This window comes from Rousettus aegyptiacus, unplaced genomic scaffold, assembly GCF_014176215.1.
Source record: "Rousettus aegyptiacus isolate mRouAeg1 unplaced genomic scaffold, mRouAeg1.p scaffold_m13_p_1, whole genome shotgun sequence".
NCBI lineage: Eukaryota > Metazoa > Chordata > Mammalia > Chiroptera > Pteropodidae > Rousettus > Rousettus aegyptiacus.
Genome location: NW_023416284.1, coordinates 79,827,847 through 79,843,670, shown reverse-complemented (window position 1 = coordinate 79,843,670; position 15,824 = coordinate 79,827,847). Strand labels below are relative to the sequence as shown.

Genomic DNA, 15,824 nt, shown 5'->3' with positions numbered 1-15,824 from the left:
AAATCTCAAATTCTTAACTCAGATGTTTCACTGGCCTCACAAATATTCAGTAGAATAGAGATAAATTCTATTCATTGGTCACACGTTGTCTTTCATAATGATCTCAAAAGGCAGCATATCATGGGACACTCTGAATCTACTTACTTTCTTTTTATTCACCAGCTTTTGATCTTGACCGCATGACAGTAACCTCACTTCTGAGTCTCAGTTTTCCCAGCTGTAAAGTGGGGATAATGATGTTCTACTGAGTTTTCAGGATAGTTACAAGGACCAAGTAAAGCAAAGTCTATGGAAGTGCTTTAGAATTGATTTAAATATACTTTATTAATGTTGAGATGCTCATCTTAAATGTAGTATTTAATTCCAGTTTCTTCGATCCTGTAAGATATTTCAGCAAAATACTTTCAGTACCAGGGGATCTGAATCTTTCCTTGGCCCAAATATCCCCCTTTCCCTCATGGGAATTCTAGGCCATTTCATGCCAGTGAACCTGGGATATCAACTTGGATTCAGAGCATCCTTGCAACACACGAAAGTGACCATCACCTAACACTGCTCTACCGTGATGTGGGTGAGCAGGAAGAAACCCTCACTCCATCTTCTCACAACCCCTAGGGTTATGCTAGTTGACAACTGTTAAAAATATAAAAATATTCCCTATGAAGTTCAATGGCAGGAATGAACTCAATGAGTTTGCCTCAAAGAACCCCGGCCCTGGCTCACAGCTGTGCTGGGATAAGCTTTAAAATCACTCAACTTAAACCGACGGTTACACGGTCCAGATGAGAAAGGACTTGGCACTCACAATAGACCACTCAAATGCCTTCATTAAAAGAAAAGAACTGATGATTACTCAGAAATATGATGTGGTTTCTTGTTTCCCCTTATTTTACAGGAGCTAACATGTGAAGATTGTCAGGTCCTAATTAAGAAAAAAATGAGCAAAGCATAACTTTATAAATGCTCATATTGATTTGGATTTTAATATATTCTTAATCTTTTTCTTCATTACTCCCACACTCTCTCTTTTTTTAGAGTTCATTAGCCATAAATTAAGCAACAATATGATGTCTGTCTGTCTGCCTGTCTATCTAAATTTACCTTAATTATAAAAAGATTTGGTATAAGCATCATAACAAGGCCTTTGGTGAAGCTGAGAAATCCTCCTACATTTGGGAGAAAGTTGATTTCTCTAAAGTGCCCTAGCACATATTTACTTCTCTCTAGATTATGTCATGCATATGTCTTATACAGTATCTCCCCAGGCAGACCTTTGGCAGGTCACTGTATGCAGGCCTGATCTGACATTGGCATCTTTTATTATGAGACTAAGGCAGCGCAGAGTGAGAATGAGCTGAGGGGTTAGCATACTATTCACCACTCTGCCATCTTTTCTTTCTTTCAGAGACTCTGACCTATTTTTGTTGGACACCCGCGTAGTATGGGCCTCAGAAGAAGGCTGGCTAGAATTTGACATCACAGCCACAAGCAATCTGTGGGTCGTGACCCCACAGCACAACATGGGGCTTCAGCTGAGTGTGGTTACTCGGGATGGTAAGTTTGCCAGAATCAGGCAGTTGCTATCATTTATTTCCTTTACAGCAGTTGTGGGAGAACCATGGTTTATAGTCGAGTCCTCAGCACCAGGATGACTTCATTTACTGTGCCCTCGTAACTGCTGTTGAAAAGCAAAGACTTTTCCTGAAAAGACTAGGGGACAGTTAGGTGGTCAAGGTTCCGAGAGTAACAATGGGAGGACAGCACCCAGAGGAAGAGGCAGGTTGAAGATGTTGAGATAAAAAGAAAGATGGGAGCACAGTCTAAATTCTGACTGGAATTTAGAGAGACCCATTCTAGCACTCCTTCCTCCTGCAGTATCTCAGCTCAGCAGCTCGAGGTCCACTTACGGGCCCTCAGAGTACACACACTCTGCCTGTGAAGTTGTCTCACTTATTAAGATGAACATGATTAGAAAGAAGGAATGAGTATGAAGAAAAGAGATTAGCAGAAATTAGAGAGCCTGGGAGTCCCCACCACTTCTTGATTTGATTCATGGGCCTTTGGAAGGGGTGTTTTGATTTTGCCCATCAGAGGGAGCCATCAGAGATCTGAGAATGCACCGTGCATTCCCCGTTCCCCTCATGCTCATTCATTATGCTTAGCCCCTGGGAGGCCAGGAAGGATCAGTTATGTTGCTTGCTACAAGAAGTTTCTGTGGAATAAAAAGAGATGTGCTTTGGTTTGCATTTAAGGACTCAGTATCAACCCCCGAGCTGCAGGCCTGGTGGGCAGAGATGGCCCTTATGACAAGCAGCCTTTCATGGTGGCCTTCTTCAAGGTGAGTGAGGTCCATGTGCGCACAACGAGATCAGCCACCGGTCGGCGCCGACAGCAGAGTCGCAATCGCTCTACCCAGTCCCAGGACGTATCCCGGGTCTCCAGTGCTTCAGGTAGGTTTGGATCAAGCCTGTTTTTCCAAGAAATCTTGTTGGCTCTCAGGCCTCAGTGAGAACAAAGGATGTGTGGATAGTTTCAGTTTGTGCGCAGCATCTGCGCAGCAAATACAAAGGCCTACAGGTGCCTCATCATAGTTACCAATTATCTAGATGGGTTCCTAGGGCCATCAGAAGGGAACACTTGTTACCCAAAGATCAAGTCTGCAGGCTGAAGACATCCTGAGTGGGGTTTTTTTGTGTGTTTTTTTGTTTGTTTGTTTTGTTTTTCAGAAAAGCATGCTTCTGTTTGGTAAGATTTCTCCAATTCTTTTTTCATTCATATAAATATCCTGAGAACACCTGGATTTTCTCCTAGTTTTATTATCCCTAGGAGGTTGTGATGTACAAACAAACTTCATACATTTGTATTATGGACTTGTATTTGTCAGTGTTCTTGGCTGGAAGTGATGGAAAGTCAGCTCAAACAACCCTCTGTAGTAGATTTTATTGGTCCGTTTTTATTGGAAGTTCAGGGGTTCCAGTTTTAGGCATGGTTTCCTGTGTGGGCTAAGATGATATTGAGAGTCTTTCTTTCTCTTTTTCTACTTTCCTTTGTTGGTAGCATTCTCAGAAAGACCGTCTCTACATGGTAGTAAGGAAGGTAACCAATAGTTCCAGGATTTATCACTGTTGGCAATCTCAACTTCAGAAGGAGAGTTTCTCTTTCATGGTCGCTTTAGCAGAAAGCCAGCTGGGGCCATATGTTCACCCCCGGAGCTAGGTAATAGGGTCAGCCCCATTCTACCCGAACAGACAGGTTCAGAGGGCAGGAGAAAGAAAACAGCTCCCACTGCTTGACTGTCAATTCACTAGTTCTTCAGAAATGTTTCCTCCCACACTGTGCCTTTTTAGAAAGTGGCATGGAAGACCACTCATCAAAACATGAAGAAAGAACAGGTGTTCCAGCTAACATAGCTTGTAAGTGTGGAATTTAAACCCAGGTGCATATTATTTAAGGCCAGTACTTGCAAGTTCTGGGTTTTCTTTGGCTATATAAAGAGCACAGGAATCCAGCATGAAGCTGAAGATCTGCTGTGAAATTTTCAGTTAGAGAACTTGCTTCTCTTTGTTACTACTCTGTGACTTTGGACAAATCTAATCCATTTGAGCTTCAGTTTACTCATCCATTCAGTGGGGATGATTAATACTTGGTAGATTTGCTGGAATTAAATGAGAAGTATTTGTTCTGGCTCAAAATAGTGCTCAAAGATTAGTTGCATCCAAAAGTTGAAAGTAGGTTGTCAGGGCATATGTTAGCATCCTTGGAAAACATGTAGACTACTTTTGGAAGATGCATTAATTGTTTCAGATGACTATTAAAAAATACCATCTTCAGTGGTCAGAAAGAGTTTTTGCGACTTCCCTAAGTACTCGATTTGGGGGTGGGGAAAGGACAGAAGAAGTGTCTTCAGTTTAAGTTCTGACTTAATAAGCCATTTCTTTTACCAGTAACTTGGATGTGGAACTTGAGGATCCACCACCCAGTGTGATGTGACATTTTGCTTCTTGTCATCCTGGTGTTTCTTGGAAGCATTGCACAGCGTGGGTGTTCCTGTGTTTACCACTAGAAACAGTTGGGGTTGGGGTTTTAAAAAAAAGAAGAAATGATTGCTTTCCTTTATTCACTTCAGAGGAAGCCTGCTGAATAGAGTTAATAATCTCAGCGTTTTCCTCAGGGCATGATGGTGGGGTAGGTCTGCCAATGGTTGGCTTCAATTCATTAATGAACTGTGGTCAGTTTGGTCCTAGGACCTCAGACATGCAGGCAGCTCTCGAAATGCTGATTGCTTTTAAAATTAAAATTTCACTTGATTTATTCAACATCCGTCTCCTACCCCTCCCCAATACACACTTGGATTTTTTTAAAATTGGGAAAACCTGTTGGCTCTGATTTTGGTTATAGCAGTGTCACCCAAATATTCTTTTAAAGTTTCTTTCAACTTTTTTTTCCAATTTGATGAGCTTAAATTAAATACGAATATTAAAGTTGATCTAATTCGTAATAAGGATCAAGTATATCTGCTTTTTCTCAGTCTTCCCACCCCCTACCTCTCAACCCAGTATTTTCAAATTTGCTTTGCTCCTGTCAGCAGTACTAAGGCAAAAGAGTTCGTTACAAATACCTCTAGACTCACCTATGTAAAGATCCTGACACCTTAGAAAATATAACTATGAAGGATCCTTGTTGCCTCGTCTTCAAAGATCTACTCACACTGGTCTGAGAAATTGCTCATGTTAGGCCCACTGAAATGCTACATTATGTATTTGGCTCTTTCTTCCTTATTTATCCTTACCATTAATGAGAGTGGACATGCAGAGGAAGAGATTGCTCTTGGAAAAGAGATTCCCAGAAAGATGGCCTGCTACCCCAAGAAGTGGGCCATCCAGTTTGTGCTTTCTTTCCAGGCTGCTGTGGGGCCAGATGTTGCTGAGCCTTTGTGAAACAGGCAGATGATGTAGAGACAGAAAGTTGTGGCCTCTGGTGTGACTCCAGGCAGGCCTTTCCCCTTGTGAATCTTGCGGAAGGTTGAAGGAAGAAATTACTTTGCCTCTGCTGCCCCCCTTCTTCCACAGTGTGCTCCCAGGGAATTAATATTTCTCCACTGAAACCACCACCAGGAGAAGCCCACTAGAGACTGTCCTGCATCTGGGTAAAGAAGTTAACATAATTCATCAAATTGCCTGTCATCAGGGTGAAATATGGCAGGGAAATATATGGCTATTTTTGGAACTAAGCTGCAGATGCCTGTGACAGCAGGAGCAGTCCACAACAAGGGAAAGGCCAAGAGCCCTGGCCGCCTCCTCCCCACCACCCACCCAAATCTGCTCTAACATCTGTACTTGGCCTTTAAGCTGGACTTTCCTAACACACGTGGGTTTGGACTGAAGTCTCCCTGGATGGTTTTCACTTTCCCTTGCTTCTCTGCAGCCGTCTGCTCCACATGAATGATGGATGTTGGCTGCGGTGTGCTTCTCCAGTGGGCTTGGATATCATCTGGACAGTATCATTTATCGTTTTTACATTTGTTTTACTAGTCTTGGTCCAAGCCATGCTGTGCAGCCCATTGGGGATTCTAGGGCATCTGTCAATTCTTTTTCAGCCTTCATTTCTACCAACCTACTGGTCTTAGAATACCCTGCCCTTGCAGTCTTTAGCTTTTATCTGGTACTCTCTTTTTGCTTGCTGCCATTTATCCTCTTTCATATTATTTTTTTCTTGGGGTTCATGATTTTGTCTTCTGGGGGACTTTGATAGCACCTGGCCAATCCATTATGAGGGCTTTGAACGAATGGCCTTGAGGGATGGTTCCATTTGGTAATTCTAATATTGATCTAGCTAATTTCCCAAGATCTCCCCAAGATATCTTTGGAGAATGGGTAGTTACTGCAATTTCAAGTCAGCTGGTGAGTCTGAGGTGTTCTGCCATGTCAACCAGCTGGCTGCTGACACTATGAATTAGAATTGCTCTTTCTTTTGTCAGATGATAGTTTTGAGACATTTTCTTCCACTTTTAACAATTCACATAAGATTGGATTAGATGACATTTAGGCTTCTTTTGTCCTTGATGTTTATGTTGTCACCACCCAGCGCTGCCAACTGTCTATCAACCAGCAACTTCTCAAGACCCTGTCTGTCCTTTGGAATGAGTTCTTCAAATGCTACCTGTTAGCATTTCTTATAGTCAGTTCTCTTGCCATCTTTTTCCAACCCACTTAAAAATGTATTTTTAAAGAACCTGTGGGAAGGGGAATGTGGCTCTGGTACTTTTAGACATACTATTGACCTTCTCGTTAATAGTTCATACCTTCTGTCTCTTGAGCTCCCAGTTGGGATCATTCAGTATGCTTCCAGATGAGAATGGTAACCAGAATTCGTCACTTGCAAAACAATGGTTTGGGTACTTTATTATGACTATGAAATCTGTTGCTATAGATTTCAGGGACCTCCACAGACTAGGGGGTTCTCGTTCTTAACAATCAAGGTGTCTTTGGCCTTTTAGCTCCTAGCAGGTGTCCATGTGTTGGTGTGCCAAAGCTGAGAGGACTGACCCTCCACGGACATCCAAAGCCTGGGAAGGGTGGACTGTTTATAGTTCTTCAAAGAAGTTGGGTATTTTAATATGTCATTTCGATCTTAAAATTTTAAGGCCTGCAGCTTGGCTTCCAGATGTCTCAGCCAAGAAGTAGAGGCTTGTTCAGGGCTTTCTAAGTGACACCAAGTCTTAATTCTCCACAGCTGTAGAGGACATGTATGGCATTAGTGACTTGAAAGTTAGAAATGTTTCAGATACCGTATTTATACTTGACTCTTGTTCCCCATTAAGTGCCTTTAGGATACAGGTTAGCAAGGAGTGAAACAGACTGGAAAGTTACCTTCTGCCCCATGCCTAGGTTCATCCTTGTGAATGTAGTAATGGAAGCAATGTTAAAAGGCAATAATAACAAAACCTAAACAGGTGCTACAAGGTGCCTGAGTAATTGCCCAATCAACTGCTCCTAAGAGGGTCCGGGAGCTGGAAGACTCAGTCTAGAAAGTGACAAGGAAACAGGTGTTTGGAGCACAGGAAGTTTTAAAGTTCCGTCTTCAAGGGAAGCCTTTGTCTGTTTTCAAGACACTTAGCTCCATATTCTTTTATAATCAAGATGAGGCTTGAGAGGAAGCCAAAGTCCCACCCAGATTAAATGGAGCCTTATGAGATCTTGAAATCCTGGAGCAACAGAAGAATAAGACCTCTCTGTTCCTCTCGTGCTAACCATCCAGGTTGTAAACAAAATCTAGACTTTGAAACTTAAGCTGTCTGCTCTCCACTAAACACTTTATGGGATTATTGACATCAGAAATCAAGATCCCAGTGTGGTCCCCTTGCATCCTGTAGTGTCAGTGGCACAGGAGCTGGGCTTCTTCCAGCCTGCTCTCAATGGCCGTGTTGATTCTGTGGGGTATGCGGGAGCCAGAGACTTGTTTTAGATAAGACGAGCAGATGAGACCTAGAGATGTGGAAAGAACTGGCCAGACCACTGAAGACAGAGGTGTCATTTTAACAGCTGCTCATTATCCTTCCCCTTGTCATTCTAGGAGAGAAAGGAAATAAGAGTAGTGAATCACTTGCTCTAAAAAACAAGTTTTCTCTGGGAAGACTGTGTACCCTGAGCTCAGAAAAGCCAGGAAATGCAGCGTGAAACATGTCACTCTGTCCCCAATTCCTGCCACAAAGGCATTATCCTGGCTGAGCGTGTAGCCTGCTGAGCAGGGACAACTGCATGCAGCCGATGTGCCCACCAGGCCCAAGTAGCTCCTCTGTAGAATCCCCAGCCTAAGAGGCACCACCTGCCAACTGACCTGGTTTTGGATGGCTGCCCTGACTTAGTCTCTTTTCTGCTTTTCTTTCTCTATGTCTTCCCTGTTGTTTCTCTCTCCTGTTCTTTTTTTTTTTTTTTTTTTTGGGCGGGGGGATGTTGGAAAAGAAAGTAGGTGAGCTGCCCAGATCCCTGAGACCTGGTTTGGGCTTAGGTTTCTGTGACTCAGGTGCAGTGCAGCCACCTCCCAGGGGACCCCAGGCTAGCTGCTTGGCCCTGACTCAGGCATGATGGTGCCCCTCAAGCTGGTTGCGCAACCTCCCTGCATGTTGCCTGCCCTGCAAGTCGGTATCATTGCTGTACCCTTCCCTTCCGGGGCTTACTCTCCTGAGAATCTGTGCAAGGGAAGCCTGCCTTTCACTGCACATGGCAATTCAGCTTTAGACATTAACCAACAGTAGGACCCAAGATATCCTAGCACATGGCTCCTTTGCATTTTACTGTGTGTGTGGCTTTTCAGGAGGACTAGATACAAGGAATGCTGGATGGAATTAACCCAGATGAGGGATGTGACCCTCGTGTTTGTAGTAGAACAAAAGTGCAGTGTACACAGCCTCTAGGGACAGGGATGCTGTGAGGAAGTGGCCAGCCAGCTGGCTGCTCACAGCAAGGTCAGAGCACCCGATCCTCCCTGCACTAAATGAGAGAAATGCTCCCTGCAGGGTCCTGTTTACCTTGGGCTGAGTGGGGTTCACGCAGTGGCTCCCACTGTCACATGGGCCCAGCCAGGCCCCCTGTCAGTTTTCTTCTGTAGGTGAAACACCCCTCAGCTGCCATAGGGAAGAACGGAACATGAGGTCAGGAAGTAGAGGCCGTCACCAATGAAAATGAGTGTTGGGGCCATGGCCCAGCAGCTGAGAAGAAAGAATTCCCATTCAGAACCAAGAAGACAGTAGGAGTTCAGCCATAGCCTGTGTGGAACATACAGATGAAACAGAAGGGGTACAAGGGGACCGGGAAGGGCAGGAAGATGAGGATGAAGATGAAAACAGGGGATCAGCAGAGAACGCTGTGTTGTGGAAACTGCAGCATTGGCCCCAGTGGTTCACCCAGATGTGACTGATCCCCACATCCCCACCTTCCAAACAGGGATCTCTGATGTGGGAATTAAGTTATGTCTGAAGTATAAGGACAAGGTGCTTGATGGTCATACCCTCCTGCCATCAGCTGGACTCCAGGAAAATGTGCCTCCATACAGCTCATTCCGCACTGACTTCCCAACAGCTCCCAGGTGTACCTGGCCCCTAGGTAACCCAGAATCATAAGTAATAAAGACATACCTGAAGTTTGGAAGAGCGATGCCACAGGCACTGATGGAGTTGACACTTCATTCCAAGAAAAATGACTGACTGGACTCCCCAGACCCCTCTTGTCACCAACCACAGTGGAAAATTGAAGATATTGGTCATCAGTTTGGCCACTGGCAATGAACATGATACTGCTGTGTGTTTCTGTACCACTGGTTTAATCATCCAGAAGGCCTAGATGAGATGCACACTTCCTTAGCAAAGTGTTAGAAGAATAAAGATTTAATAAAAAACATGCTTTGGACATTGCAGCCTGGCCCCTTCTCCCCAACTCTGTTCTATTTGCCCCTCTTTCCAAAAGGGGACTGTGCCTGTCTCTGGTTGGAAGTCACTGTACCTTTCCCAATACAGAGGGTGGAGGTTCTGCTGAAGGACCTTCACACAGGAGGCAACCAGGCAAGACTATCTTGGACCTTTAAAGTTACTCCCCTTTCCCCAGGGTGGAACCTCTGAAGTTTTCTGCGTAATGGTCCCCACCTGCCCCTCAAGTTGAGATGAAACCAACTTAAGTCTCCATTTAAAATGGCTTCTTTTCTCTCCAGCCCTTGATTGGTAAGCCCGTTTGGACAAAGCTGTGTTGCCTTCTTTCTTCCGCTGGAGTGGTCTGTGCCTGTTAAAGTTTAACTGTATAAATTTTCATTGGCTCTATCCAGACCAATCATCTGAGCAAATATCAAGGGGTTGGGGTATATTTGTTGCAATCTGTCAATCTCTAAAAACAAAACAAAACAAAACAATGCATGGCAGTGTAATTCGACTGCAGAACCAAGGATACCAGCCTCTGGGCAGCAGACATAAGAATTTTGAGGAGCTTAGACCTTCAAAAATATTTATATATTCTTTGCCAGCACTTAACATGGAATTATAAAGAAACTTAAGTGTGGCCTGAAAGTGTCTGTAGGAAGAAAAACAGGAGAGCCAAATTCCTCCCTTTGCTCTCTCTGGCCTTGATCTTAACAAAAATGCCAGTGTCTAGCTCTAAAAGAAATAGCTGTTCTTGCAGAGAAAGTTCTCTTTGTTGAGCATTCAGAGTCAAATTAGCAAGAGGTTCACAGACAGTGAGAACTGTTGGTGAAAGTAGATGTCAGACATATAGAAGTTGTCTCTGTCTTCTGTGTTCTAACACCAAATAGGTGTCCTATGATCAAATTCAGCCCTAAGACTAACCACCTGGAGTTAGCACAGACCCCACAAGGGTATAGTCCCCAAAAGGACTGCCCTCACTTCAGATGCCAGCCCACCTGAAGTTATGTCTGACTTGGCTAAAAATTCAGGGTTTCCCATGACCAGCCCCCCTCAGGTTATATAATTCATTAGAACAACTCACAGAATTCAGGAAAGCACTATACTTATGATTACAGTTTTATTATAAAGGATGCAGATGAGAAACAGCGACATGGAAGAGATTCACAAGGCAAGGTCTGGCAGGAAAGGGGCGTGGACACAGAACTTCCATGTCCTCTCCTTGTGAAATCTGGGCAGTTTGCTCTCCTAGCACATCAATATGTTTGTTGACCCACATTGTTGGCAAAGTTCCACTGAGCCTCAGTGTCCAGAGTTTTCATAGGGGGCTCATTACTATGCATGATTTATTAAATTCTTGGCCATGTGATTGAACTCAGCTTCAAGTCTCCTTCCATGGAGGTCAGGCTTGCCTAAAGTTCCAACCCTCTAATTACGTGGTTGGTCTTTCTGGTGACCAGCCCCCATTCCGAAGCTATCTAGGGACTCCGTAGAAATTATCACTTAGGAAATTCCATGGTTTTTGTAGGTCTGTGCCAGGAACCAGGACAAAACCCAGATATATTCTTTGTTATATCATACTGCTCATGTCCACCAACGTAGGAAGGAAAGCTGTCCAAGAAATCTCTGCTTTTCAAATGGCAAACAATTCCAACTTTGATTTTGGGGAAATCTTGGTCTCCAGTACAGAGAAAGCATTTTGGAGGACGTTTACTTTGGGGGACACAGGCAAAATGAGGTTGGACAGGGAAAATTTTAGATTGAGACCATAAGTGGGGGGATCAAATAATTCAGGGGTCCCTAACCCCAAGGCTGTGGACTGGTATTAGTCTGTGGCCTGTTAGGAACCAGGCCACACAGCAGGAAGTGAGTGGCAGGCAAATAAACAAAGCTTTGTCTCTATTTGCAGCCACTGTCTAGCACTAGCATCACCACCTCAGCTCCACCTCAGATCATCAGGCATTAGATTCTCATAGGAGTACCGGTCCCTGGTGTCAAAAAGGTTGGGGACCGCTGATAACTTACCTAACCCAGGATACCTTCAAGAGTGCAGGGAGATCAGGGCCTTGGATTCTTTAGAAAATTGGCCCTTGCATGCAGCTAGCAAGGGAGGAATGAGCAAGTGGAAGGCTGCAAGTGAATTTAGAAGGGCCAGGTTCGGGAGCAGCAAACCTTCCTTCTCCCCATATTCATGGGCAGAACTCAAGCATATGACCACACCTACTTGCAGTGGGAAATGTCAGATAGCTGTGTGCCCAGGGAGTAGATAGACTATATGGGTTTTTAGTAAGTAAATACAGAGCAGCCTCCATCAGACTCTTCCTGGAATCTGCCAAGCAGGCTACTTCCCCAGGGCCTTTGCATTCGTCATTCTACTGTACAGATTGTTCATCCCCAAGATAGACTTATGTCTCTCTCCCAAAGTTCTTTCAGGTCTCTACTTAAAAGATACCTTAACAGGGAGATGGGTTCGCCAACCCTATGTGAGATAGCAACCCCACTCCACCTTGTGCTATGTTTTAGTTATGAATAATAATTTAGCTACCCAGGTCTCTTGATTACATAGAATAGAAACAGACTCTAATTTACTTAGAAATAATTTAAAGGTATCAGGGAAATGACCTTGCAATAAGGTTGGAGAACCAAACTCAGAATCAAGCCCCAGCTTGGACCTGGTCCCCAATACAATGTGTCTTAAATGCTACCATCGGGGCCGTTACCCTGAACATTTACTGCCTTCCCATTCTTAGCTTCCCCCTTGAGTGACTCTTTCAAGAGTGGGAATATCAGATTGGCTTTAATGAAGTCATGAGCCTGTACTCTAGCTAGTAGGGGACAAAGGCAATAGCTATCTGCCATGGGAAATGGGACCTTGATTCCCACCTATCTAGGAATTTCCCCAAACAAGTATTCCTGGAAGCTACATAGCTGAAACAATAAATGTCCACTACAGCTGGGTTTGGAATTCTACACTGATGGCATAGTTTTTGATATATTTTTTTATGTGATGTATTATGTTGTTGTTAAGAAATTTGCTATCAATCTACTTTATGTTCAATTGTAGGTAATTTTCTTCTCAGGGGTGCTTTTAAGAATTTCTCTATGTATTCGATATACTACAGTTTCACTAGATGTGGCTACATAGGAATCGATTTACTCTGCTTGGGATTCATTGTACCTTTTCAATATAAAGATGTTTATCTTTTTTTAGCTCTAGAAAATTTGCAAACTTTTATGTCTTCAACTATTACTTCTCCCCCCATTAGTCTGTTCAGAGATTCCTATTAGAAATAACATTGATCTTTCCATTCTATCTTCTGTATGTCTTTACAGGTAGTCACATTTTCTGGTCATTTGTCGCTGGGCTGTAGTTTGGAAAGCTTCTTCAAATATATTGTTCAATTCTTTAATTCTCTCTTCAGTTATATCTAATCTGATGTTTAACCCATCCATTTTGTTGTTATTTTCAGGGATTATGATTTTTATAAATTTTTATTTGGTCTGTTTCAAAGTTACCTGTTTTTTAATTTTTTTTATGTTCGTTTCCCATAATGTTCTTAATTTCAGATTTCTATTCCTTATTTTATTTCTTCCATTATTTTAGATATTCTTTTTTGTAATCTCACTCAGAAACTACTCTTGCCTATAGTCCCTCGGTTCTTGTATTTTCTCTGTCTTGTACTCCAACCCCCCTCTCAGGATACTAATTTCTTTATGTGGTTGATTCTTTTGTTGAGGGATTATTTTTGGTAGGGGGTTTTGTCTTATTTTGAAGTGTGGCGGGTGCTTGTTTGTTTTCACTCAGAGTGAAAATTTCCCTTCAGTGTGGTTTTGCATTCATTTCTCCCAGGTACTTAAAGTTACAGTAAGGGTGGTTCTGTGAGGTGAGGAAGGTATGTGGGAAGAATGAATAAATTTAGAATCAGAAATCAACTCAAAAGGTAGTCTGTCTCCCTTCCCAGGATAGGTCAGTGGGATGAATTAGTACTGTGTCTCTTTTCCTTACAAAATCACAACATCTGTGTGTTTGATCCTGCTTCAGAGCCAGGAGATCCAGGAATACAAGTAACAGAAAACTCAATTCAAACAGGCTTTAAGCAATCAGGTAACTTATTGGCTCATGTGATTAAAGAGGACAGAGACAGCATAAAAATGGGCTCAGGCTCTCGTATCCATTAATGTCCATTTTAGTTTAAGAACCTTTATCCAAAGTCTTTATCTTACCTTTCATCCTTCTCCCTTCTCTTGAACTTTTCAACCACCACTCACCATGAGATCACACCTTTCGAATCCCAGCTCTGAATGTCACTCCATGGCTCAAAAACCATCAGAGCTTGCTTCCTATGTCTGGTACAAAGTCCAAAAAATTCTGGTTGGCATTCTAAGCCATTTCTCCAACTTTATCTTGATTGACATATCCTTAAATTCATTTCAGAAGAACTGCTCTCTTTTCTTCTTTCTCATACATGGGATTTCCCTATGGTCCTTGCCCATAGTCTTCGTATTGTTTTGTATTTTAGTTGTGTACATGTTTCACGTCACCCCCTTTGATTCCCTAAGTTCCTGGAGGATGAAAGCCTTGTCTAACTTATCTTCCTATTTCCCAGGATACCTAGCAGAGGGCATGTCATACAAGAACTGCTGCCAGTGGCCTAAATGAATCAGGGCACTGCCATTCCTCTTGCCAGTGAATAAGTTAAGCAAGGCTAGTGGTTCCTGAATTACACGGAGCAGATATATACACTTCAGCAGATTCTCATGGACCACAACGGGCTTAGGAGTCTTTGCCTTACTGCAAGTCAAAGGGCTTGACCCTGGCAGCCAGGCTGGATGACAGCATGAGTGAGAATGGCCCCTGCTGCCTGCAGTGTCTCTCTCTCTCTCTCCCAGGTCTGCTGGTTAGGTCATGGTCCATCACACTTCCTTCAGGATGCTTTCCTGGCTCGGCAGCTAACTGCAAAGCCCCTGTGCAGTTTCAAGATCATCCGTTTGAAATATAGTGAAACCTGCCTGGTACAGTTGTCTTTTACTGTGTATATGACGTCCTCCAAGTCAGGAGCCCAGGGTGCTTTGGGCATCTTTGCACATCCCCTCCTTAGGCCTTGCACACAACAGGGGCTCACAACAAATATCTGTTGCTTAAGAGAGTTCATTCAAGTCAGTATGTATCATTTGCCAGTGTGCCCAGCACTAACCCGAGTAGACAAGACAGTATGTGAAACACCCAAGTGATCGGGAACCTGAAAGAGCTATCTGGTCACCAAATGTACATCTAGCAGGGCCCTTGTTCACTGCTATCCCAAGCCTAGTACAGTGCCTGCCTGGCCCATGGCAAGCTCTTTACGTAAGTTTTGAAGTGAGGGAATAAATGAGTTAATGAATGCATCTTTTGATCTCCTCCAACAGATTATAACAGCAGTGAATTAAAAACAGCCTGTAGGAAACATGAGCTTTATGTGAGCTTCCAAGACCTGGGATGGCAGGTGAGTTCTCAGGACAATAAGGGGGACAAAATTCCTTTCTCAGCAGTCTCTTCTCATCTTAATGGCAGCAGCCAACATCAAAGACCTTAAGCTTTAGGACTGAGATGGCTCCTCCACGAAGGTACACAGGAGCCCTTCCAAATGTCCAGGCTCTCGCGAGTGAGGTAGGGGAAGACCGGGCCTTCTTGTGCACACAACCCCCGCTGGCACGTTCCCAGGAGGCCCAGGGTTCCCCAGCTCTACGTACCTCAAAATCAGTAGCCACTTACTTCAAAATGCTCTTTCCACATTTTTTCCGAAGTCCATTTATATTTAGGCATTTAAACAAATTTTGTTTTTTGAGAAAGGATTGGGAAAATGATCACTAGTTAACCTCTCCAATGGCTATAAATTGGCTCACCCAAACTATCTAGAAGAGCATAATTGTTTTGCCCCACACCTAAAAGACACCACTAATTTATAAGAATTATAGGTGACAAGTGATAGAAGATAGTTTCCATATATGCAGGTGGCATTATGATGACAGGATTCCTGGAGAGGCTCCATTGGGTCCAAGTACATAAAGCCAGCCATCTGTGTGCTTCCAGGCCTAGCAGGCAGGTAGCAGCTAAATGTGGAAGGGGTGAGGCCCCTGTCACCAGACCAACCAGATTCACACCCTAGCTTTGCCGCTTGAACGTGAACTTAACCTTCCTGCATCTGTCTCCTGCCTCCTTACCTGTCCATGTGAGTGATCCTTCTCACAGGATTACTTAAAGCACAGATGACCTAAGGAGTATATATTAATCACCTTTCTGTTGCTTCCTTTGCTTTAAATTAAGGACTGGATTATCGCACCCAAGGGCTACGCTGCCAATTACTGTGATGGGGAATGCTCCTTCCCACTCAACGCACACATGAATGCAACGAACCATGCGATCGTACAGACACTGGTGAGC

The 15,824-nt window shown here is 43.6% G+C and overlaps 1 protein-coding gene across 1 annotated transcript in view; it reads left to right on the top strand.

The window, feature by feature from the left end:
• Positions 1-15,824, top strand: part of BMP6 (bone morphogenetic protein 6) — a 149,494-nt gene that overhangs the window by 121,335 nt on the left and 12,335 nt on the right. Inside the window, exons 3-6 of the mRNA XM_016138249.2 lie at positions 1,406-1,554; positions 2,253-2,450; positions 14,810-14,886; positions 15,708-15,818. Of these exons, the coding sequence (XP_015993735.1) occupies positions 1,406-1,554; positions 2,253-2,450; positions 14,810-14,886; positions 15,708-15,818 (535 nt within the window). The remainder of the gene's footprint in view (positions 1-1,405; positions 1,555-2,252; positions 2,451-14,809; positions 14,887-15,707; positions 15,819-15,824) is intronic.